The sequence below is a fragment of the Jaculus jaculus genome, chromosome X (assembly GCF_020740685.1).
Source record: "Jaculus jaculus isolate mJacJac1 chromosome X, mJacJac1.mat.Y.cur, whole genome shotgun sequence".
NCBI classification, from domain to species: domain Eukaryota; kingdom Metazoa; phylum Chordata; class Mammalia; order Rodentia; family Dipodidae; genus Jaculus; species Jaculus jaculus.
Window position 1 is genome coordinate 6520962 of NC_059125.1, and position 26280 is coordinate 6547241.

At 42.4% G+C, this 26280-nt stretch overlaps 1 protein-coding gene across 6 annotated transcripts in view; it reads left to right on the plus strand.

Annotated features, from left to right (window-relative positions):
• The window catches only part of Ctps2 (CTP synthase 2), a 152307-nt gene that overhangs the window by 39508 nt on the left and 86519 nt on the right, over positions 1-26280 (plus strand). For all 6 annotated transcript variants that reach the window (XM_045140950.1, XM_045140951.1, XM_045140953.1 and 3 more), the window contains 4 exons: positions 3784-3872; positions 5654-5748; positions 7246-7308; positions 7395-7438. In XM_045140950.1, coding sequence (XP_044996885.1) covers positions 3784-3872; positions 5654-5748; positions 7246-7308; positions 7395-7438 — 291 coding nt within the window. The remainder of the gene's footprint in view (positions 1-3783; positions 3873-5653; positions 5749-7245; positions 7309-7394; positions 7439-26280) is intronic.

Here is a 26280-nt window from a genome sequence, read left to right on the forward strand (position 1 = left end):
GCATGTGTGTTAACTGCTAAGCCTTCTCTCCTGCCCTTGTATTTTATTTTACTTTATTTATTTGAGAGAGAGAGAGAAAGAGAGAGAGAGATGGGCATGCTAGGGTCTCTGGCCACTGCAAATGAACTCCAGACACATGCACCACCTTGTGAATTTGGCTTACATGGGTCCTGGGGAATAGAACCTGTGTTCTTTGGCTTAACAGGCAAGTGTTTGAACCTCTAAGCCATCTCTCCAGCCCCAAATCCAGTATTTTTGAATGTTTACTTTTTTTAAAATGTTCCTTAATCTGTTAAATGTTCGTTAGTACACAGAGTCTGTGGAACCCAGGGGCTTCACCCATGCTAGGAAGCACTGTACTGTTGATCTTCATCCATGCCCAATTACCAAGACACAAATTTTATAAAATATCTAAATTTTTTTTGTAAGGTTGTATCCAGGTAGTAACTGATTTTTTGATTGATTTTAACTCTCTTTTCCTTTTATTTTATTTATTTATTTGAGAGAAAGAAGCAGAGGGGGGGGAGGGAGAGAGGGAGAGAATGGTTACATCAGGGCCTCCAGCCACTGCAAATAAACACCAGACACATGTGCCACCTTGTGCATATGGCTTATGTGGGTCTTGGGGAATCGAACCAAGGTCCTTTGGCTTTGCAGGCAAGTGCCTTAACTGCTAAGACATCTCTCCAGCCCGTAATTGATTTTCAAATACTATTTATTTATTTATGAGAGAGAGAAAGAGGCATATATAGAGGGAATGGGCATGCCAGGGCCTCTAGCCACTGCAGACAAACTCCAGACACATGTACCACCTTGTGCATGTGGCTTATGTGGGTTCTGGGGAATCGAACCTCGGTCCTTAGGCTTTATGACCAAGCATGTTAACTGATAAACTATCTCTCCAGCCCATAATTGAATTTTTAAAATTTTTATTTATTTGTTCCACAGAGAAGGGAGGGAGAGAATGAATGGGCATACTAGGACCTCCAGCCTTTGCAAACAAACTCCAGATGCATGCACCATCTTGCACATCTGGCTTACATGGGTACTGAGGAATTGAACCTGGGTCCTTTGGTTTTGCAGGCAAGCACTTTAACCACTAAGCCATGTCTCCAGCCCATTTTATCTTGACAATCTCAATATGTCCTTTTACTGACCTGGAATCTATGTAGTTGGCCTGGAACTTATGATTATCCTCCTGTCTGTGCTTCTTTTGTGTGTTTTAAAATTTACTATTTTTTTATTACTTTATTATTATTATTATGTATGGGCATGCCAGAGTCTCTTGCAGCTGCAAATGAATGCATGTCTGGCTTTACATGGGTTGAGACAGAGTCTTACCATGTTGCCCAGGCTGGCTTTGAACTCAATCTGTGACTGAAGCTGACAGTGAACTTTTTCTAAATCCCTGTGCAACACACATGCAGAGGCTATAGTGCTTACTTTGCAGTCACTCTTCCGCCTTAATTCCCTAAGTCAGAGCCTCTCACTGAACCAGAAGTTCACCATTGTTAGACTGGCTGACCAGGGAGCCCAGTGATACTTTTGTCTCTGCCTCATCAGTGCTGTGGTTATAGGCATGTGTGGCTAGGCCCAATTTTTTTAAAAAAATAACTAATTTTTATTTTTTAAATATTTTTTATTGACAACTTCCATGATTGTAAACAATATCCCATGGTAATTCCCTCCCCTCCCACTTTCCCCTTTGAAACTCTACTCTCCATCATATCCCCTCCCCCACTCAATCAGTCTTAGGCCCAATTTTTTATGTGGAAGCTGGGAATTGAACTCACATCCCTATCCTTGTGTGGCATGCACTCTTAGCTATCCTAGCCCCTGCAGTTTGACTTATATTTTCCTTTTTAAATTTAATTTAATTTTTAATTTTTGGTTTTTTAAGGTAGGGGGTCTCGCTCTAGTTCAGGCTGACTTGGATTCACTATGTAGTCTCAGGGTGGCCTCGAACTCAGCGATCCTTCTACTTCTGCCTCCCGAGTGCTGGGATTAAAGGCATGGGCCACCATGCCTGGCTCCTTTTTTATTTTAATGTTTTATTTTTAATTATTTATTTGAGAGAGAGTAAGAGTCAGAAAGAGGGAAAGAGAATGGGCATGCCAGGGCATCTAGCCACTGCAAACAAACTCCAGACCCATGCACCCCCTTGTGCATCTGGCTTACATGGATCCTGGGGAATTGAACCTGGGCCCTTTGGCTTTGTAGGCAAGCACCTTAAGTGCTAAGCCATCTCTCCAGTCCCTATTTTCTTTTTTCTTGACTTATAATATTTTCAACTTACAATGTGTTTACCAGGCTATATCCGCATAAGTTAAGAAGCAACCAAATTCATTGAATAAGTATGCCACAGTGTTAGATAACTCCAATATTATAAAAAAATGGGGGCTGGAGAAATAGCTCAGCTGTTAAGGTGCTTGCCTGCAAAGCTTAAGACTCTGTTCCAGGGCTGGAAAGATGGTTTAGTGGTTAAGGCACTTGCCAGTGAAGCATAAGACCCAGGTTTGATTCCCCAGGACCCATGTAAGCCAGATGCACAAGGTGGTACATGCATCTGGAGTTTGTTTACAGTGGTGAGAGGCCCTGGGTTGCCCATTTCTCTCTCTCTCTCTGTCTCTTTCTCTCTCTCTTTCTCTCTTTTTCTCAAATAAATAAATAAATAAAGGATTTTATTTATTCTAATATTATTTGAGAAAGAGAGATCGAGAAAGATGCAGATAGAGAGAGAGAAAGAGAATGGGTGTTCCAGGGCTTTCAGCCACGGCAAGCAAACTATAGACACATGCACTCCCTTGTGCATCTAGCTTAGGTGGGTCCTGGGGAATTGAACCTGGGTTCTTTGGCTTTACAGGCAAACACCTTAGATACTAATATATATAATATAATATAATATGATATGATATGATATGATATGATATAATATGATATAATATATTTATTTATTTATTTATTTGGCAGAGAAAGAGGGAGAGAGAGATAATGGGTGTGCCAGGGCCTCCAGCCACTGCAAATGAACTCCAGATGTGTGTGCCCCCTTGTGCATTTGGCTACTGTGGGTCCTGGAGAATTGAACCTGAGTCCTTTGGCTTTGCAGGCAAATGCCTTAACTGCTAAGCCATCCCTCTAGCCCTATATATATATATTTTTTAAAAAGTCTCTGGCTGGGCATGTTGGTGCATGCCTTTAATCCCAGTTCCTGAGATGCACAAGTAGGAGGATTGTCTTAAGTTGGAGGTCAGCCTGTTAAGACAGAGTGAGTAGAGGGTCAGCCTGCCTAGAGTGAGACTGTACCTCAAAAAAACAAAACAAAAAAGAAACAAAAAGATTGGCACAATTCCCTAGTACTTACATAAAGCCAGATACACAATGTGGCACATGCATTTCAATTGCATTTGCAGTGGCTAGAATCCCTGGTGTGCCCATTCTCTAAGTCTCTCTGTCATTCTCTCTCTTTGTCTCTCTGTGCTTCGTATGTATGTATGTACACACACACACACACACACACACACACACACACACACACACTTGTTGTTGTCGTGAGAGAGACAGAAACAGAGAATATGGTATGATGTCATGTCAGGACCTTTTGCTGCTGCAAATCAACTCCAGGCTCTGCATTACTTTATGCATCTGGATTTTTCTGGGTACTGGGGAATTGTACCTGTGCTGGTAGGCTTTGGAAGTAAGCTCCTTTAACCACTGAGCCATCTTCCCAGCCCATCTTCAGTATTTTTGACTGTTTATTTTTTTTTCTTTTTGGGTGTTTTTCAGTACATAGACTCCATTGATTTGGAGCCAATCACCAAAGCTGAGGACCCTGTGAAATTTCATGAAGCTTGGCAGAAGCTCTGCATAGCCGAGTAAGTACCAGTAACCATCCACACGAGTGATGGCCATGCCATTGTGCTTTCTCTGTAATTATTCCACTTATACCAATTACTAATTGTTGTGCATTTTGAAAGGTAGTTAGGAGTCCTTGTGGTGTTTGCAGGTGGTTCTGCTGCATTCATTTCAAATGTGTCATGGCAACACTGGTGACGTGCAGTGGAAGTGGTTTTATTTGGGGACGGTAGTGAAACGGCACTGAAGGAAAAGTGTGTTGACAGCTACAGTGAACTGTTACATCCACAAAGTTAAAGTATAAGCAGGACACACTTTCTCTGATGTTCATTTCTTTTCCACACTCCTCTATTTACTTTTCTTTCTTCTTTGTGTGTGTGTGTGTGTGTGTGTGTGTGTGTGTGTGTGTGGTATATGTAATGCATGGTGTATGTACATGTGTGTGCAGATGCATGTACCCCATGCATGTGTGTGCAGCTACCAGCAGAGAACCTTGGTTGTCCTCTTATCGCTCATCTGTGTATTTCCTTGAGATGAAGATCTTTCTCTCAACCTGGAGCCCATCAGCAGGTCCCAGTGATTCTCTGGCCTGTGCCCTCTGCAGACTGGAGTTATAGATGTGCATGGTAACATCTCACTTTTTTTTTGTTTTTTGTTTTGTTATTTTTGAGGTAGGGTCTCATCCTAGCCCAGGCTGACCTGGAATTCACTAGTCTCAGGATGGCCTCAAACTCACAGCAATCCTCCTACCTCTGCCTCCCAGGTGCTGGAATTAAAGGCATGTGCTGTCAAGCCTGGCTAGCCTTTTTTTCCCCTCCTTCCCTCCCTTCCTTCCTTACATTTCATGTATTCCAGGCTGGTCTTGGACCTGCTATTTAACTGAGGCTGACCTTGAATCATCCTGCCTCTACCTCTTCAGTGATGAAATTATAGTTGTGCATCACCAGGGTCTCCAGTCACTACAAATGAACTCCAGATGTATGTACCACCATGTGCTTCTGGCTCATGTGGGTCCTGGGGAATCAAACCTGGGTCCTTAGGCTTCATAGGCAAGTACCTTAACATTTAAGCAATCTCTCCAGCCTTCTCTCTTTCTTTCTTGGTGCTAGGGATTGGGTACAGAGCCTCAAGCATACTTGCCTGCAAAGTCAAAGAACCTTGCTTCAATTCCCCAGGACCCACATAAGCTAGATGCAGAAAGTGGTGCATACATCTGGAGCTCAATTACAGTGGCTGGAGGTCCTAGCATGCCAATTCTCTTTCTGTTTTTGTCTTTGTCTCTGTCTCTCTCCCTCCCTCCCTCCTAAAAAAGGCCAGTCTGTTGGGCTTGCCTCAAAAATATAATAAATAAAAATAGTGGGCTGGAGAGATGGCTTAGCGGTTAAGCGCTTGCCTGTGAAGCCTAAGGACCCCGGTTCGAGGCTCGGTTCCCCAGGTCCCACGTTAGCCAGATGCACAAGGGGGCGCACGCATCTGGAGTTCGTTTGCAGAGGCTGGAAGCCCTGGTGCGCCCATTCTCTCTCTCTTCCTCTATCTGTCTTTCTCTCTGTGTCTGTCGCTCTCAAAAAAAAAAAAATTAAAAAAAAGTATTTTAAAAATAGTGGCTGTGTGTTGTGGCACATGCCTTTAATCCCAGCACTTGGGAGGTATAGGTAGGAGGATTACTGTGGGTTCAAGACCATCCTGAGACTGTAGAGTGAGTTCCAGGTCAGCCTGGGTTAGAGTGATGCCCTACTTCAACAAAACAAATAAATAAAAAAATAAATAATGGTCAGTCAACTTTAGCTTGTATTGATTTCAGTGGTATTATTGTTCCTGGCGGCTTTGGAGTCAGAGGAACACTGGGGAAACTTCAGGCAATTTCTTGGGCAAGGACCAAGAAGATTCCGTTTCTGGGTAAGGCTCTTACTTATTTAATTAATCAAATTAATTGATTTATTCATGTGAGAGAGAGAGTGAAAGAATGAAGTAGATATATATAGAGAGAGACTGACAGACAGAAAGAGAATGAGCAGGCCTGGGCTTGTTGTTACTGCACATGAATTCCAGACACATGTACCACCTTGTGCATGTGGTTAAAATTGCTTGCTTATTAGAGCCATAAGTTGGGTCATTATGCAGAGACATTGCCTCTCCCCCATAACTGATGGCCACCACCACAATGCAACACCCACAGACCTCATGGGGAGATGACAGGGATAAGGCTAACGATGGTACCATCCTCACTGTATACACACTATATACATAGCTAATAATTTTTAAAATGTTATGAAATATAAATTTAAAAAATTGCTTCCTTGTGAAACCTGCTGGCCTGGGTTCGATTTCCAAGGCACCCACATAAGCCAGACACAATAAGTGGTGCATACATCTGGCATTTGTTTGCAGCAGAATGTGGCCATGGTGCGTGTGTACAAATGTATACACACATCCATATAAATTTAATTAATTAATTAATTAATTAATTAATTAATTTTTTTGATTTTTCGAGGTAGGGTCTCACTCTGGTCCAGGCTGACCTGGAATTAACTCTGTAGTCTCAGGGTGGCCTCGAACTCATGGTGATCCTCCTACCTCTGCCTTCCAAGTGCTGGGATTAAAGGCGTGCGCCACCACGCCCGGCTAAATTTTTTTAAAGAATCTATAAAACCTGACTCTAAGCAAGGCACAATGATATATGCCTGTGGCTGAGGGTTTGCTTGGGCCCAGTAATTTGAAGTCAACCTAGACAACATGGTAAGTCCTATTTTTGCATTTTGAGACATGGTTGCATGTTGCCTAGGCTGGCCTCCAACTTACTATGTAGCTGAGGATAACTTTGAGTTGATCCTCCTGCCTCCATCTCCCAAATGTTGGTATTAAAGGCATGCTGAATTCATGCGTTGCTGAGGATTGAACCCGGGGCTTTATGGATGTGAAGCAAGCATTCTACTCACTAATCTACATTCTTAGCCTTATCTCTTAGCAGCTTGTATCCCTTAGGTGATCACTCTCATATTTGTTCATGAAATCCCTGCGAGAAACCAGAGTATAAAGTTCAGTCCAAGGAGATGCCTTCTTGACTTGGGTTGCTGCTGTAGTGCTCCAAAGGACTCATGTGCTCTGACCTAGCCTTGCAGACCACCGAAGTGCCTTAATGTAGGGACAAGTATAGAAAGTGACATTGTTGCCATCTGGTGCTTATCCTCTGCCCTCCAGTTGCTTCTTGCTCAACTCTGGGCCTTAGTTGCTCCTTAGTAGTCTACCTGTCACTGCTAGGGACAGTTCTTGGTACGGTGGGGACAGTAGGAAATAAAAGAGGCAGTCTTGCTCTCTTGAAGTCTGCAGCAAACCATCGAACAGAAAGTCTCTCCAGGTTAGGTATTAAACATGCTCATGTGCTTTTCACAATAGGAGTCTGCCTTGGCATGCAGCTAGCGGTGATTGAATTTGCGAGAAACTGTCTCGACCTAAAAGGTAGGTCTCCTGTTTTCTAAGAACCAGCTATTTAAAGAAATGTATTAGCACTTTGGCAAATTACTGAAATTTTTCTTCATCTTCAGATGCTAATTCCACAGAATTTGAGCCAAACACCCCAGTTCCTTTGGTAAGTGAATTGATTGTTGATCTTTCTGGGTCCAATCACTGTCATTTTGTTTCTGTTCTTCCCTAAACTCCTAATGGGTAATTCTTATTTTTCATTACAGTGCCAGATGTTTAAATGTTATATATGAATTTATTATTGCCTATTATTTTTTTCCATCAAATTGTTTTGTTCTCACTAGTCTGTGTTGTTGGCAGTGCCTTGAAGAAATGTACAATTTCAGACTGATTTCTCTTTGCAGCAGCTTTCAAGCTTAATGTTTAGGAAAGGATTAAATTGACTGTGACAACAATTTATAACAGCTAATATAAATAAATGAGCTGTCCTGGCTCTAAACTCATCCCTAGTCTGTCTGTTTTCCACCTTGATGGCCATCTATCTTTCTAAAGCAGAAGTGACAACCATTCTTCTGCCAGTCCTCATCTTCTGCCAATTCCTTTTCTCCCCAAAATATCTACTCAATCCTTGACTCTGCCCCAGAAGCCTTTGTGACATGTTGCCTTGTTAATCTGTCCCCTGGCATCCCAGTGTGAGGAGGTCTTATGCCGTGGAGTCCCTGTACCTTAGATGTCCTCCATCTTTTTTTCTTTTTCTTTTTAGGTAGGGTCTTGCTATAGCACAAGCTGGCCTGGAATTCACTGTGTAGTCTCAGGGTGGCCTAGAACTCATGGAGATCCTCCAACTTCTGCCTCCCAAGTGCTGGGATTAAAGGCATATGCCACCATGCCTGGCTCCTCCATCTTCTAAAATAATTACTTGTTGGGCTGGAGAGATGGCTTGCCTCCAAAGCCTATGGACCCAGATTCAATTCCCCAGGACCCATGTAAGCCAGATGCACAAGATGGTGCATGCATCTGGAGTTTGTTTGCAGTGTCTAGAAGCCTCAGCACGTTCATTCTTCCTCTATCTACCTCTGTCTCTCAAATAAATAAATAAACAAATATTTTAAAATTTTATATATTTATTTGCAAGGAGAAAGAGATAGAAAGATGGCACCAGAGCTCCAGATGCACATGCCACTTTCTGCATCTGGCTTTATATTGGTACTGGGGCATAAGAACTGGGTCATTAGGCTTTGCAGGCAAGCACCTCAACCACTGAGCCATCTCTCCAGCCCTGTCCTCCGTCTTTATGAGCTTCTTCCCCTTGGAATCTTAATCAAACCAGTGAATTTAACCAAAACAACAATGTTGTCACCAACAACGTTCTGTTTGTCCTGAGAAGCTTTGCACTCTTTCTTTTACTGCTTCTGCTTTATTTTTCTTGTTTGTTTGTTTGTTTCTTTCTTTCTTTTGGATTTTCGAGGTAGGGTCTCACTGTAGCCCAGGCTACCCTGGAATTCACTATGTAGTCTCAGGGTGGCCTCGAACTCACAGCGATCCTCCTACCTCTGCTTCCCAAATGTTGGGATTAAAGGCGTGCGCCACCATGCCCGGCTTTCTTTTTTTTTTTTTTTTAATTTATTTGAGAGCGACAGACACAGAGAGAAAGACAGATAGAGGGAGAGAGAGAGAATGGGCGCGCCAGGGCCTTCCAGCCTCTGCAAACGAACTCCAGATGCGTGCGCCCCCTTGTGCATCTGGCTAACGTGGGACCTGGGGAACCGAGCCTCGAACCGGGGTCCTTAGGCTTCACAGGCAAGCGCTTAACCGCTAAGCCATCTCTCCAGCCCCCGGCTTTCTTTCTTGATACTTTCATACAGGTATATATTATTTTATTTTATTTTTTCAAATTTTTAAAAAACTTATTTGCAATCAAGGAATAAAGCTCATGTTAAAGACAAAGTTTTAAGCCGGGCGTGGTGGCGCACGCCTTTAATCCCAGGACTCGGGAGGCAGAGGTTGGAGGATTGCCATGAGTTTAAGGCCACCCTGAGACGACAGAGTTAATTCCAGGTCAGCCTGGACCAGAGTGAGACCCTACTTCGAAAAAAAAAAAAAAAAAAAAAAAAAAAAAAAGACAAAGTTTTAGAAATTTATTTATTTATTTATTTAGTTTTTTGAGGTAGGGTTTCACTCTAGCCCAGGCTGACCTGGAATTCACTATGTAGTCTCAGGGTGCCCTCGAACTCATGGCGATCCTACTACCTCTGCCTCCTGAGTGCTGGGATTAAAGGTGTGCACCACCACACCCAGCAGAAATTTATTTTTTAAAAAAATTTATTCGAGACATAGACAAACAGGGAAGTTGTTGGTGGGGGGCGGAATGGGCACACTAGGGCCTCCTGCCACTGTAAATGAACTCCAGATGCAAACACCATTTTGTGTACCTGGCTTTATGTGGGAACTAAGGAATTGAACCTGAGCCATAAGCTTTTGCAGGCAAGTGCCTGTAACTGCTGAGACAGCCCCATGTAATGTATTTTGATTTTATTTCCCCGTCCCCATTTCCCTCTCTTATCTCCCTTTCACTAAAACCTTTCCTCCCAATAAATACTAATCCTACTTTCATGCTTTTTTTGACCTAATGAGTTCAATTAGGGTTATTATGTAATCATGAGTTTTGTGTATATGTGTGTAGTGTCCATATGCATATTCATATGTGTGCATGGACATGTGTGTGTATGTATCCATGCACTTGTGTGCATGTGTCGGGGGGTTAGATGTCATTTTGATGCTCTTCCTCAGTAACTCCTCATCTTACTTTTTTTTAAAGGTTTATTTTTGGCTCACTGTTTTGTTTTTTTTTTTTTTAATTTGAGAGAGAGAGAGAAAAGGAGGTAGGGAGGGAGAGGGAGAGAATGGGTATGTCAGGGCCTCCAGCCACTGCAAAGGAACTCCAGATGCATGTGCCACCTTGTACATCTGGCTAATGTGGGCCCTGGGGAATCCAACCTGCATCCTTTCACTTTGCAGGCAAGCACCTTACCAACTAAGCAGTTCCTCCAGCCCTCATCTTACTTTAAAAAAAATAATTAATCTTTTATTAACAACTTCCATGATTGTAAACAATATACTATGGTAGTTCCCCCACCCCCCACTTTCCCTTTTGAAAGTCCACTCTCCATCATATCCCCTCCCCCTCTCAATGAGTGTCTCTCTTAGTTTGATGCCATGGTCTTTTCTTCCTATTATGATGGTCTTGTGTAGGTAGTGTCAGGCACTGTGGGGTCATGATATCGAGGCCATTTTGTGTCTGGAGGAGCACGTCGTAAGGAGTCTTACCCTTCCTTTGGCTCTTACATTCTTCCCGTCCCCTCTTCCTCAATGGACCCTAAGCCTTGGAAGGTGTGATAGAGTGATAGAGATATTGCAGTGCTGAGCACTCCTCTCTCAGTTCTTCCCAGCACTATGATGCCTTCTGAGTCATCCCAAGCTCACTGCCATCTGAAAAGAGAAGGTTCTCTACCAAAAGTGAGAGTAACCTTAATAAACCTTATCTTACTTTTTGAGACACATACTTTCATTGAACCCAGCGCTCATTGATTCAAATAGATTCAATAGCTAACAAGCCTTAGGAGGAGCCTGTCTCCCCGCCCCCCCGCTACCCCCAGTACTGGGATTACAGGCGGGCATTGCTATGCTTTGCTTCTGTGTGGGTGCTGGAGATCCAAACTCAGGTCCTCATGGTTACACGGTAAGCGCTTTGCCCACTGAGCCATTTCCACTGCCCCTCTCCTGATTTTTTGGTCACATTCACCATTAATAGAGCTTGCTCCACGTACTTGTCATTGGTCTTCAATCTTCAATGATTATCAGTTGCTCATCTGACATACCTGCCTGTGTCCCTCCTGCATAGCACCTACCTGTAACAGAGCGTTCACCTCTTACTGTGATTGTGCCCCTTCGCCTGGGTAAACATTGAACTCTGTCCTATCTACAGATTTGGCTATGTAGTCATTTCATATAAATGAAGTCATACAACATGTAGTCCTTTGTAACTGGCTTCTTTCACTTGGCATAGTGTGTTATTTTTATATTTACATTTATTTATTAGAGAGAGATAATGGACATGCCAGGCCCTCCAACCACTGCAAATGAATTCCAGATACATGTGCCACCTTGTGCATCTGGCTTACATGGGTCCTAGGGAATCAAACCTAGGTCCTTAGACTTTGTAGGCAAGCACTTTAACTGCAAAACCATTTCCTGAGCCGAAAATTGGCTCCCCACAAAATCATCATCATCATCATCTTTTTTTTTTTTTTTTTTTTTTTTTTTAGGTAGGGTCTCACTCTAGCCTAGGGCCTAGAATTCATTATGTCGTTTCAGGCTAGCCTTGAACTCAAGGCAATCCTCCTACCTCTGCCTCCCAAGCACTGGGATTAAAGGCGTGCACCACCACACCCAGCTGCTTTTTAAAAAAAAATTTTGGTTTATTTTTATTTATTTTATTTGAGAGTGACACACAGAGAAAGAGGCAGAGAGAGAGAGAGAATGGGCGTGCCAGGGCTTCTAGCCACTGAAGACGAATTCCAGATGTGTGCACCCCCTTGTGCATCTGGCTCACATGTGTCCTGGGGAATTGAGCCTTGAACCAGGGTCCCTAGGATTCACAGGCAAGCGCTTAACTGCTAAGCCATCTCTCCAGCCCTATTTATTTTTTAAAAATTTTTCACAATTTTTATTAACATTTTCCATAATTATAAAAAATATCCTATGTTAGTACCTCCCCCTTCCCCCGCACTTTCCCCTTTGAAATTCCATTCTTCATCAGATTACCTCACCATCTCAATCATTCTACTTACATATATACAATACCAACCTATTAAGTACCCTCCTCCTCTCCTTTCTCTTCCCTTTATATCTCCTTTTTAACTTACTGGCCTCTGCTACTAAGTATTTTCCTTCTCACGCAGAAGCCCAATCATCTGTAGCTAGGATCCACATATGAGGGAGAACATGTGGCGTTTGGCTTTCTGGGCCTGGGTTACCTCACTTAGTATAATCCTTTCCAGATCCATCCATTTTTCTGCAAATTTCATAACTTCATTTTTCTTTACTGCTGAGTAGAACTCCATTATATAAATGTGCCACATCTTCATTATCCACTCATCAGTTGAGGAACATCTAGGCTGGTTCCATTTCCCAGCTATTATAAATTGAGCAGCAATAAACATGGTTGAGCACGTACTTCTAAGGAAATGAGATGAGTCCTTAGGATATATGCCTAGGAGTGCTATAGCTGGGTCATATGGAAGATCAATCTTTAGTTGTTTTAGGAACCTCCATACTGATTTCCACAATGGCTGGACCAGATTGCATTCCCACCAGCAGTGTAGAAGGGTTCCTCTTTTTCCACATCCCCACCAACATTTATGATCATTTGTTTTCATGATGGTAGCCAATCTGACAGGAGTGAGATGGAATGTCAATGTAGTTTTAATCTGCATTTCCCTGATGACTAGTGACATAGAGCATCTTTTTAGATGCTTATATGCTTATATGCCATTCATATTTCTTCCTTTGAGAATGCTCTATTTAGCTCCATAGCCCATTTTTTGATTGGCTTGTTTGATTCCTTATTATTTAACTTTTTGAGTTCTTTGTATATCCTAGATATTAATCCTCTATCAGATATATAGCTGGCGAAGACTTTTTCCCATTCTGTAGGTTGCCTCTTTGCTTTTTTCACTGTGTCCTTTGCAGAGCAGAATCTTTGTAATTTCATGAGGTCCCCCAGGTGTTTTTTTTTTTTTTTTTTTTTTTTTTTTTTTTTTTTTTTGAGGTAGGGTCTCACTTTAGCTCAGGCTGACCTGGAATTCTCTATGTAGTCTCAGGGTGGCCTCAAACTCACAGCGATCCTCCTACCTCTGCCTCCCGAGGGCTGGGATTAAAGGCGTGTGCCACTACGCCCGGCTGTTTTTTTTTTTTTTTAAACTTCAAAAACGTCTCAGCATTCTATATATACAAAAAAAATTAACAGAATTTTGGAAATTGTGTTTATTTACACAGAGCCCTTGAACTTTAATTGATGCAGTAGTTCTTTGCTTTTCTGACAGTGGCAAGTTCTAGTTTGTTTAGCAACAGTTGATTGCACTTAACTAAAGAAAAATACCCAGCACTTCTCATGCAAGCTAACTGCACCCCTTTTTCCGCAACTAATAATCTCAGGAGATTGTTGTGTCACTATATACAAAACCCAACGACCTGAAGCCAAATGGATGCACACTGCAGTATCAACAGGTTCAGTCTCACAGTGCACGCCCTGAGGTACAAGCCCCTCCAAAAGGCATTCTCCCATTCACCATGCCACACAAAGAGCATCAAGCTGTCTAGTTGTTTTGTCCTCTTTACAAAGTATAGATATGTACAAATAATAACTCAGGATTTCTTTCTCAATTTTTTTTATTAACAACTTCCATGATTATATAAAATATCCCATGGTAATGTCTTTCCACCCCCCCACTTTCCCCTTTGAAACTCCATTCTCAATCATGTCCCCTTCCCCTCTCAATCAGTTTCTCTTTCATTTTGATGTCAGGATCTTTTCCTCCTATTATGATTGTCTTGTGTAGGTACAACTCAGGATTTTTAACTAATACCATATGTTAACATCACACTACAAACTGAAAGCAATGTTGCCATAGTGTTTTTAAGCTTTATTTTTATATTTTATTTATTTAATTTATTTATTTATGAGGAAGAAAGTATATGGGTGCACCAGTGCCTTTAGCCACTGCAGTTAAACTTCAGACACGTGCACCATCTTGTGCATCTGGCTTTTGTGGGTACTGGGGAATCGAACCTAGGTCATTATGCTTCACAGGCAAGCACCATAACCACTGAACAATCTCTCTAGCCCACCACAGTATTTTATTTTTTTTATTAACAACTTCCATGATTATAAAAAATACCCCATGGTGATACCTTCCCTTCTCCCACTTACCCCTTTGAGACTCCGCTCTCCATCATACCCCCTCCCCATCTCAATCAGTTTCTCTTTTACTTTTGATGTCTTGATCTTTTCCTCCTCTTATGATGGTCTTATGCAGGTAGTGTCAGGCACTGTGAGGCCATTGATATCCAGGCTGTTTTGTGTCTGGAGGGAGCATGTTGTATGCAGTCCTGCCCTTCCTTTGGCTCTTACATACTTTCTGCCACCTCTTCTGCATTAGACCCTGAGCCTTGGAAGGTGTGATACAGATATTGCAGTACTGAGCACTGCGGTCATTTCTTTCCTTCACCATGATACCTTCTGAATGGCCCCAAGGTCACTGCCATCTGAAAAGAAAAGATTTTCAACCAAAAATGAGAGTAGCATTGATATAAGGGTGTGAACATTAACAGAAGTGCTTACTGGGCAGTTTGATAAGCATAGTATATACATTTGGCCAGAGAACAGCAGACGTTAACACCCCTAGGGCTCATGACTACCCCTGTTTTAAGTTTTCACTATCAGGGATGTATTCCCTTCCCATGGAGTGGGCCTCCAGTCCAATTAGAGGGCAGTTGGTTTCCCCCATATCAGATGTGCCACTATTGCACCTGTTGGCTCATTTGGCCTGATTGGCCAATTATAAGGCTTGCAGTGCCCACTGATGAGTATCTTCACTCCACCACAGTATTTTTTTTAATATTTATTTATTTATTTGAGAGAGACAGACACAGAGAGAAAGACAGATAGAGGGAGAGATAGAGAATGGGCGCGCCAGGGCTTCCAGCCTCTGCAAACGAACTCCAGACGCGTGCGCCCCCTTGTGCATCTGGCTAACGTGGGACCTGGGGAACCGAGCCTCGAACCGGGGTCCGTAAGCTTCGCAGGTAAGCGCTTAACCGCTAAGCCATCTCTCCAGCCCCCACCATAGTATTTTTAATGTGCATGTTGTACATGCATTAGTAGTCCATTGCTTTTTAAATATATGCACATATATTTTAAAAATATTTTATTTATTTGACAAAGAAAGAGGAGGGGGGGGGAAAGAAAGAGAATAAGAATGGGCATGCCAGGGCCTCCAGCCACTGCAGATGAACTCCAGACGCGTGTTCCCCCTTGTGCATCTGGCTAATATGGGTCCTGGGGATTTGAACCTGGGTCCTTTGGTTTTGCAGGCAAATGCCTCAACTGCTAAGCCATCCCTCCAGCTCTAAAATAATATTTTTATTTGCAAGGACAGAGAGAGAAAGATAGAATGAGGATGGGACTGGAAACAAACTGCAGACACATGTGCCACTTTGTGCTTTATGTGGATACTGGGGAATTGAACTTGGGCCAGCAATACTTGCAAGCAAGTGCCTTTTTTGAAAAAAGGAATATTTTAGTTTGGATTACAGTTGAAAGGATTTCACGGATATAGTCCATTTTGGTAGGGAAGGCCTGGTGGCATGATCATGAGGTCATATGACATGGGCATTTTTTAAAAACTTAAACATTTTGTGCTAGAGATCATTCCATGGAAGGATATAGAAATATTCTTTATGCCTTTTTATAGCTCTCAATTCAAGTCATAATGAACCACAACTTCCCAGCCAGATGGTGCCTTTAAGTCTTATGCTCAGAAGGCCTATATCAGCTCTGAGTTTCTTATGAAGCTTTAATATAAATGTATTCCCTGACTAATAGTTGAAATAGCTCTGCCAGGACAAGGATGGTGTTTTCCTTCTTTAAGAGATACTTTGGAATAGGGAGGAATTTTGCCAGTAGGTGCCACTGTTACATAAGTTTGACAAGATTACGTCTTTGATGACTAACTCTGTACATACTTTAAAGACACATTTATGCACTGGGTGGAAAAAAGTTAAGCCTTTTAGGACAGATATCAAACTACTTATTGAGATGGAGGATGGATAAGTTGATAAAATGCTTGTCATGCAATCATCAGGACCCAAGTTTGGATGCCCTGCAACAAAATAACGAAGTTGGGAAATGCCAGCTGTAGTGTCATGCACCTTCAGTCCTTGTACTCAGAAGACTGTGATAGAAGGGTACTGTGAGTTCAAGGCCAGCCTGAAGTGAGTTTCAGGTCACCTTGGGCTAGAGTGATACCTGTCTTGAAAAAATGTAACCAAAAATGCCGGGGGGCTGGAGAGATGGTTTAGCAGTTAAGGTGCTTGCCTGTGAAGCCTAAAGACCCAGTTTTGATTCCATTCCCCAGTACCCACATAAGCCAGATGCATACCGTGGCACGTGCGTCTTGAATTTATTTTCAGTGGTTACTGGCCTTGGGACTGTCAACTCTCTCTCTGTCTGCCTCTCCCTCTCTGCCTCTCTCAAATAACTAACTAAATAAAAATATTAAAAAAAAATGCTGGTTGTGATGGCATGTGTCTGTCAACTCACTGCTGGGTAGGTGGAAACAAAAGAATTCCCAGAGGTTTGCTGGTAGACTAGTCTAGCCTAATTGGTAAGCTCTAGGGTAAATAAGAGACTGTCTCAAAAATAAGTTGGAAGGAGCCAGGCGTGGTGGTGCATACCTTTAATCCCAGCACTCAGGAGGCAGAGGTAGGAGGTTTGCCATGAGTTTGAGGCCACCCTGAGACATAGTGAATTCCAGGTTAGCCTGCACTAGAGTGAGACCCTACCTTGAAAAACCAAAAAAAAAAAATAATAATAATAAGTTGGAGGGGCTAGAGTGATGGTTCAGTGGTTAAGTCTCTTGTCTGCTAAGCCCAAGGACCTGGGTTCAATTCCCTAGTACCCATGTCAAGCCAGATGCACAAGGTGGCACATGCATCATTCTCACTCTCTTTCTCTTTTTTTCTCTCTCTTTGCCTCTTTCTCTCAAATAAATAAATAAAATAAAAATATTAAAAAAGGTAAGTTGGAGAGCGTTTGGGCTTGACATCGACTTCTGATTCCCACTTTCACCTACATACATATGAATACACACTTGCATATGCATGTGCCTACACATATATAAGCACATACACATATGTGAGTACAGTACACACAAACACACACACACACATACACACATGCCAACAAAACAAAACAATCTTATTTGCCCCCCTTTGTTTTTTGGTTCTCTTTCCCAAAAGCAGTTGCCTTTTTTTTTTGTTGTTGTTATTTGGATGGTCTGTGTGTGAGTGTGTGTGGATGTGTACACTCATCTCTCCATATACATGGATGGATATGGACTTCTTTTTGGGGGGCAGTGCTTGGCATGGAACCCAAGGCTTCACATGTACTAGGAAGTGTCCTGCCACTGGGCGATACCTACAGGCACTTGTGTTTCCATGCCTGAGCTATTGTTCCAACCTTGCTTTTTGTATTGATCATCCCATATCCAGGTGTCCATAGGGACATTTTACAGCCTGCTCTGCTGTGTGCTCAATAGATAGGGTCAGAACTCATTTCTACTCTTTTCTTTGTTAACTTTAAATCATGCTGCAAATCAATGTTCATGTACAAATATGTTCTGCACCCACATGTGATCACATTTGTGAGATGAATTCCTAGAAGGGAATTACTAAGTCAGAGGAGGGTGCATTTTCCATTTCAATGGCTCCTATACACATAAGTGAGATGAGGACAATAAAACCTAATTGCTATTGAACATCTTTATGGGCTGCTATCAGTTTGCTGGAAAAAAAGAGCATTAAGAGCCAGTGTTTGTGCTAGCAGTAAGAAGTCTTATTAAAGATAAAGACTGACGGATGGAGTCAGAAGTTAGCCAGTACCATGAAGCCCAAAGAGTCACTTTAGTTGGACAGATAACAATTACTTAATGGGCCAGGGTAATTCTGGCTCTTCTAGCTAAAGAAAGTCAATAGTGTGGAACCTGGGAGATTCTTTTTGGGGCATATTTGTTAAAATCTGTTTCATGGGCTGTCATGAACTGTGTTTGGCATGTATGGTAAGTGCTATGGTTGCTTATGACATCAGTAGACACACTTGTGTACAGAATGGGTCCTTGCACACTTAAAAGAAGAAATGGGCTGTTCCTCTCAGAGTAGATGCTGAATTTTCAAGTACTCAGGACAGATGGGTAAAATATGCTATACTGTGTTCTTTCTCTCTTGAACCATAGGATGGAGTAGAATGTTCTGGGATGCCACAGAATATTTTGGCTTCAAGTGGTCTCAGCCTTCTTGCAGATCGTGCTTATCATGACCATAGTTGACTTGTAACTCTACATCAATTTCCTGACCACTGTGCATATCCATGACCTTGACTTTGGCTTCATGTCTCTTCAGTTCATCTGGAGGGCACTTGATGGTGCTGTGAACTTTGCAGTTAGGATATTTCTGGTTTTTGAGGCATGCAGAGTAGGGATCTTAACCCAAGGTTGAGGCACATGGACGCTCTTACCTCTTGGCACGTCTTTTTGCATTGTTGAAAAGGATAAAGAAAAATCTCGATTTTTCCAGGCTTGAATTCATGCCTGTAATCCTAGCACTAGAAAGGTGGATGCAGTAGGATAGCAAGTTTGAGGCCAGCTTCAGCTACATAGTGAGACTCTCAAAAAACAACCCAAAGTGCTGGGGAAATGGCTTGGTGGATAAAGTGCTCAAGCCCTAGTACCTGAGTTTAGTCCCTGGATTATGTAAAAAGCTGGAAACTGTGGCAGGCTTCTGTTATCCAGTAAACTGATACTGAGATGGGAGGCAGAGATAGGGGAATTTTCCAGAAGCTCATGGCAAACCCAGGTAAGAATAACAGTAAAACGACAATCCAGAGAGAGAAAATGCCTGCTTCAAATGGGTGGAAAGGTGAGGACTGACCATGAAGTTAGCCTCTGATTTTCACATGCATTTGTAGCAGGTACACACCCCCACACTTACCCCCCTCACACGATAAGTAAAGAAAATATTAAGACAAAACAAAAACAAAACAAAATCTGAATTCACATATAACACCCTGAAAAAAAGAATGCATGTTCCATTTCCAAAACATGGCAATATACACATGAAGACTTGGATGGTGGTACTTGGTAAAGTACAGTTAGAAACTGGAAGCATTTTAGTAAGATGTAAATTGACTTTTGAGATGGCAGTATCTGATAGTATTTCAATCTTAGTTCTAATTTAAAAAATATTTAGGGGCTAGGGAAATGGTTTAGTGGTTAAGGTATTTGCCTGCTAAGCTTAAGGACCCTGGTTCGATTCCACAGGACCCACATAAGCCAGATGCACAAGGGGGCACATGCATCTGCAGTTCGTTTGCAGTGGTTGGAGGCCCTGGCATGCCCATTTTCTCTTTGTCTCTCTGCATCTTCCTTTATCTTTGTCTCTCTCAAATAATAAATAAATAAAATATTTTTTAATTTTTTAATTTTTATTTTTTTTTAAATTTCTTTTGTTTATTTTTATTTATTTATTTGAGAGCAACAGACAGAGAGAGAAAGAGGCAAATAGAGAGAGAGAGAGAGGGAGAATGGGCATGCTGGGGCCTCCAGCCACTGCAAACGAACTCCAGACGCGTGCACCCCCTTGTGCATCTGGCTAACATGGGTCCTGGGGAACCGAGCCTCGAACCGGGGTCCTTAGGCTTCACAGGCAAGCGCTTAACCGCTAAGCCACCTCTCCAGCCCTAAATAAAGTATTTTTAAACATGAAAAAAAAATATTTAATTTATTTGACACAAGAGAGTGAGAAGGACAGAGAATGGATGCATCAGGTCTTCTACAATGCAAGGGAACTCCAGATGCATGTGCCACCTTGTGCACCTGGCTTTACATGGGTACTGGGGAATTGAAACTAGCTCCTTTGGCTCCGCAGGCAAGTACCTTATCCACTCAGCTATCTCTCCAGCCCCCCAATTTGAGTTCTTTATCATAGATATGACTTGATTTTTCCCTTTCTGATCCAGGAATTTTTAGAGTGGAAATTAATTTGCTATCTGTTGGCGGAATTGTGAAATAGTCACAATTGAAAGCTGATTCTTATGAGGGGAAATTTATGATAAACATTGAGTTTAATGAATGCATTATATTTTTCTGCCTTTTGGTGAAGCCTTGTTTGAAATAGTTCCTCTTCCTTAATTGCCAACAACTTTATGATATGCAAATTAAGAAATGTTAAAACAAAACCAACCAACTACCATCAACAAAAATCCTTGAAAGGGGCTGGAGAGATTGCTTAGTGGTTAAGGCATTTGCCTGCAAAGCCAAATGATCCCAGTTTGATTCTTCAGGACCAACATAAGCCAGATGCACAAGGAGGCATATATGTCTGGAATTCATTTGCAGTGGCTGGAAGCCCTGGTGGGCCCATTCTTTCTCAAATAAATACATAAATAAAATATATTTTTAAAAATCCCTAAAATACTATACACCTGTAGTGCCTGAATTTAGGAGGTGGAGGTAAGTAGAGCAGATGTTTGAGGCTAGACTTGGCTACATAATGAGTTTGAGACTAATTTGAGCTTGTGAGATTCTGTCACAAGCCATTCCACCAGCCTGGACAATCTACTTCAGAAATGGTAAAATGACCTTTTATGGACCTGTCTTGCTGGATCCTGTGTCTGTGGGGACATTAAGTTTGGAGATGATTACTGGTTATGCTCAAAGATAAATGCCTTCTACCTTGAGAAAGAAAAAAATATCTCCTGCAAAGCGTCCTTTGCACACTGTTGGGATGAATGTAAATTAGTGTGGCTATTATGGAAAAGGCTTCTTGAATTTTATTTTATTTTAAGTTTTGTTTTTTGAGGTAGGGTCTCACTGTAGCCCAGGCTGATTTGGAATTCACTATGTAGTCTCAGGTGGTCTTGAACTCATGACGATCCTCCTACCTCTGCCTCACGAGTGCTGGGATTAAAGGTGTGTGCCACCATGTCCGGCTGGTGCAAATTTTAAATTAGAACTACCATGTAATCCAGCAATTCTACTTCTGGATTTATGTATCCAAAAGATGTGAAATTAGTATGTCCAAGAAACACCTGCACTACTCTATTCATTGAAGCAGTATTCATATTAGCTAATATTTCATAATATTAATATATGTAAAATTTCGTACTGTATATATACATCAAAACTCATAGCTGGGCATGGTGGCACACGCCTTTAATCCCAGCACTCGGGAGGCAGAAGTAGGAGGATCACCATGAGTTCAAGGCAACCTGAAAAGTACATAGTGAATTTTAGGTAAGCCTGGGCTAGAGTGAGACCCTACCTCACAAACAAACAACAAAAATCTCATGCTGTACATTACATATGTACTTTTTTTTTTCTTTGAGGTAGGGTCTCGTTGTAGCCCAGGCTGACTTGGAACTCACTACGTAGTCTCATGGTGGCTCCAAACACACAGTGATTCTCCTAACTCTGCCTCCCAAGTGCTGGGATTAGTGGTGTACACCACCACACTCAGCTATATATATATATTTAAATACATTAGAAAGTAGGGACTGGCAATATAGCTCAGTGATAAAGTACTTAGCTGCTGTGCACAAGGCCCTGGATTCAATCTTGTTCACTCTTAACTCCCAATTTGATATGTTTTGGAATAAAAATAAAAATATTTTTCTTGCAGGCATGATGGCCCTTTCCTAATGGCTCAAGGCATCATTTCCTTGCCCCTACCCCCACCCCTTTAACTGAGTCTGCTCTTTCTAAGGAGATAGTGAAGTTTGGAGTGAGTGCCCATTAGTGCATCATAAGAGTAATCTATGGACTGCATGAGTGCTTCAAAGCTAATGTATTTTTAAGGTTTTTATACTCTGAACTCAATGGGAAATGCCTTAGAAATAGGTATTTCAGCCACTTGAAAGTTTTTTTTTTCCGTAGAAATGATTGAATGCTAGTAAGAACAGATTACTGAAAAAAAAAAAAAAAGTAAAACAAGGGTTGGAGAGTTGGCTTAGTGCTTAAGGCACTTGCCTGCAAAGCCAAAGGACCCACATAAGCCAGATGCACAATGGGGCACATGTGTCTGGAGTTCGTTTGCAATGGCTGGAGGCCCTGGTGTGCCCATTCTCTCTCTCTCTCTTTGTCTCTCTCTACCTGCTTATTTCTCTCTCGCTCTCTCCAATAAATAAAACTGTATTTAAAAAAACTACAACAAGAAAAAAAAATAAAGATAAGTCACTGCTTGGAGCTGCCCACTTTAGTGAAGCCCTAAATACAATGTGTTACAGATGATTTGCCTCCATAACCCCACTTGCGGTCTCGTTGGGGACTCAAGAGATAGGTGTATTAGTTACTTTTCTTTTCCTTGTGACAAAATATTTGACAAGCAGCTTAAGGAAGCAGGAGCAGCTCTAGCTGTATGGGGAGCATGGAGCACATTGTGGTCATGTTGTGTGCTCAGTCATTAGGTAGAGAGGTGAATGTTGGTGCTCAGCTTGCTTTTTCCTTTTTAAAATTATTTCATTAATTCAAATATATGTATTTATTTGTATTTGAGACACAGAGAGGCAGAGAGAGAAGGAGAGGAGAGGAGAGGAGAGGAGAGGAGAGGAGAGAGAGAATGGGCAGACCAGGGCCTCTAGCCACTGCAAATGAACTCCAGATGCATGTACCACCCTGTGCTTCTGACTTGCATAAGACCTGGAGAATCGAATCTGGGTCCTTTGGCTTCACAGGCAAGCACCTGAACCACTAAGCCAGCTCTCCAGCCCATATTTCATTATTTTTTTAAAAAACTTATTTTTTTCGAGGTATGGTCTCACTTTCACCTAGGCTGACCTGGAACTCACTCTGTAGCCCCAAGCTGGCCTCAATCTCACAGTGATTCTCTTACTTCAGCCTTCCCAGTGCTTGGATTAAAGGCATGTGTCCCTGTGCGTGGCTATTTTTTTCTCCTTTTTTATTCAGTTCAGGACCCCAGCCCATGGAATTGTGTTACCCACATTCTGGGAGGGACTTCCTTCTATTCAACCTTTTTGGAGATGTCACAGACACTCTCACAGGTGTGTCTTCTAGGTTACTCTAAATGCAGTCAAATTGACAGTGAAGTTTAACTCTCATAACTGGTAAAACAAACCACCAAACCAAATCAGTGGCCAGCATATGAGTGTATTCTTGTTAATGCTAGTTGCATTATCAGCTTCAAGATTCTGCATGATGGCATACTTTATATTTGCGTCATCCACTATAATAGTAGCTAGCCATATAGAATACTTGTAATATAGCTAGTACAGCTCAAGAACTGAATTAATTTGTTAATTAACTTATTGAATATTAATTGACACAGTCTCATGTAAAACAGGCTGTCTTTCAACTTGCTATATAACCCAGGCTATCCTTTAATACCTGATCCTCCTGTCTCTACCTCTCAAGTGCTGGGATTATAAGTATGTGCCACCATGTCCTGCTAAATTTTAAATTTTATTTAATTTAATTAATTTAAACATCAGTAGCCATGTATGTCTAGTGGCCACGGTATTACCCAGTACAAGTGGACTGTCGATGCTCAAGCATTCCATCAGAAAAAAAAATGCTGTAGGTTAGAGTAAGAAGGTACTACATGGGAGAGGCATATGCTAGGCAAGAATAGCTGAAATTTGCTCATAAAATAGTGAAGAACTGGACGGAAGCACATAGCTCCTGTGGGGAGGTAAAGGAGATGAGTGTGGATTTATGTAAGTCCAGAAGTATCAGTGTTAAGATTACTCTCTAAAGGTAGCCAGGAGCTAATAAGATGTTCCATGTCATCTGGGCCATATTTAAAACATTTTTTGTTTATTTTTATTTATTTATTTGAAAGCGACGAACACACACACACACACACACACACACGGGGGGGGTCAGGCAGATAGAGAGACAGAGAGAATGGGCGCGCCAGGGTCTCTGGCCACTGCAAATGATTTCCAGATGCGTGTGCCCCCTTGTGCATCTGGCTAATGTGGTCCTGGAGAATCAAGCCTCGAACCGGGGTCCTTAGGCTTCACAGGCAAGCGCTTAACCGTTAAGCCATCTCTCCAGCCCATCTGGGACATCTTAGGCAAATAGCATACTCATTCCCCAATAATTTCCCATGGTTATGTGGCTTGAATGGGAAATGACCTCCATGGGTGTGAACACCTGGTCCCTAACTGAAGGCCGGCCATTAGGTAGGGCTTAGGAAGTGGGTCATTGGGGGGCATAGCTTGATGTTTCATAGCTTGCTCCCATTTCCTGCCTTGGCTCTGCTTCCTGACTGTGGATGCAATGTGATGAGCTGCCTCACACACCTCATACTCTGCCTCCATCCCTTCCCTGCCCTGATGGGCTGTATTCCTTCAGATTACAAGCCCAAATAAACCATTCTACCTTAAATTGTTTCTTGTTAGGTATTTGTTTTCAGCAACAAGAAAAAACAACGAATAGACATGGAATGGGTGTGTTAAGGCAGGTTTAGTTGTCCTGGGAGCTTGGTGGGGGATCTGGGTGGGGGTGAGAAGAGAGTCTCTCTAAGTATGATGTAGGAAGCTCGCAGCTTTCATCTGTGAGTGAAGGGCAGAGCCAGAGTAAGAGTTACAGTAGCTGCCAACCTGGCTGGCTGAGTGGCTTCATGGGAACAATCAGCAAATACCTGTTGAGCCCCTCTTGAGTGCCAGGTCTCAGTCTAGTCTTGAAGGTACATCAGTGGAAGAACAGCTGTTTCTTGCCCTGGTGAAGCCTATCGTCTGTCTTGTGAGGAATGCAGCTTTGTGGCTGTGTTGTTTAGAGGAAAACTGTTGCTGGGAGATCAGATCATTGTTGAAAATGAGGTCAAAAAGGCTAACCAAGCCCTGAACCCATGGCAATACTATTCAGCTTTCTGAGCACTGGGATTATAGCTGTGAAGCACCATGCCTCACTTTATTTTAACCCCTTTTGAAGGTTAAGCCTCAGACAATCATTTGTCCCAGCTAGAAACTCTTAGGCAGTCATAGGAGATATCTGTCCCTTTTGGGACCTGTGTGTAGCTTCTGTTCTTACCTGGCTTGCTTTATCCTCCTCTACTCTTTGTCCCTGAGACCCTAGAAGGTGGTTGGTTGGCATTGGCACCTCATCTTTTTACTTATTTATTCATATTTGTGTGCACTGTGCATGTGTGCATGTGTGCACGTGTGTGTGTGTGTGTGTGTGTATGGTTGCATGCTTGCCAGTGTTTGCATGTGGAGGTTGGCTGGTAACCTCAGGGTATCTGTGTTCTTCCTCCACCACCTTTGAGAAAGGTTGCCACGCACTAATGCTAGTCTAGCTGGTTCACACACTTCGGGTTTTCCTGACTCCACCTTGCACTGTCAGTCTAATTGGGATTACAGGCCCATGTGCCATGTTGTGCCTGGCTTTACATGGATACTGGGGAAGGTTGAACTCTGGTGGTTTGCAGGCTTTGCAAGCAAGTGCCTTTAACTGCTGCACCATTTCCCCAGCCCCACCTGCTTCATCTGAAAGCACATGTGTGTTACTCTTTGACTCCAACAGTTTCTTTCTTTCAGATCTTGGGCAGACTACTCACCATGGCCCCCAGGGACTTTTATTATCTGAAACCAGTGTCCTCTCTTTATTTCTCATATCTAGCTATCCTCTGTAGACATAGTGTATGTGATCCTGAAACTGCCTTGCAGCTTGGTCATGATGTGTTTACTTGGGGTGTTTTGTTCTGTTTTTATGGGGGAAGGTGAGTGCCTGTGTACATGTGGTCCACCTTATGCTTTTTCCATTTTATTTGCAAGCAGAGATCGAGAAGACACACACACACACACACACACACACACAGAGCGAGCGAATGGGTGCTCCAGGGCCTCCAGCCACTGCAAACAACCTCCAGATGCATGTGCCACTTTGTGCGTCTGGCTTTACATAGGTACTGGGGAATCCAACTCAGGTCATTAGGGTGTGCAAGCAAATACCTTAACTCCTGAGCCGTCTCTGCCATCCGTGGTCTACCTTTTAGAACCAGTGTTTATCATTGTCCTGGAGTTCAGCAATTAGGCTGCACTGGCTGGTCAAGGAGCCCCAGGAACTTTCCTGTCTTCACCTCTCCAGTGCTGGAGTTACAAGCCCACAGCACTACACTTGACATTTGTGTGGGTATTGGGCGATTGAACTCATT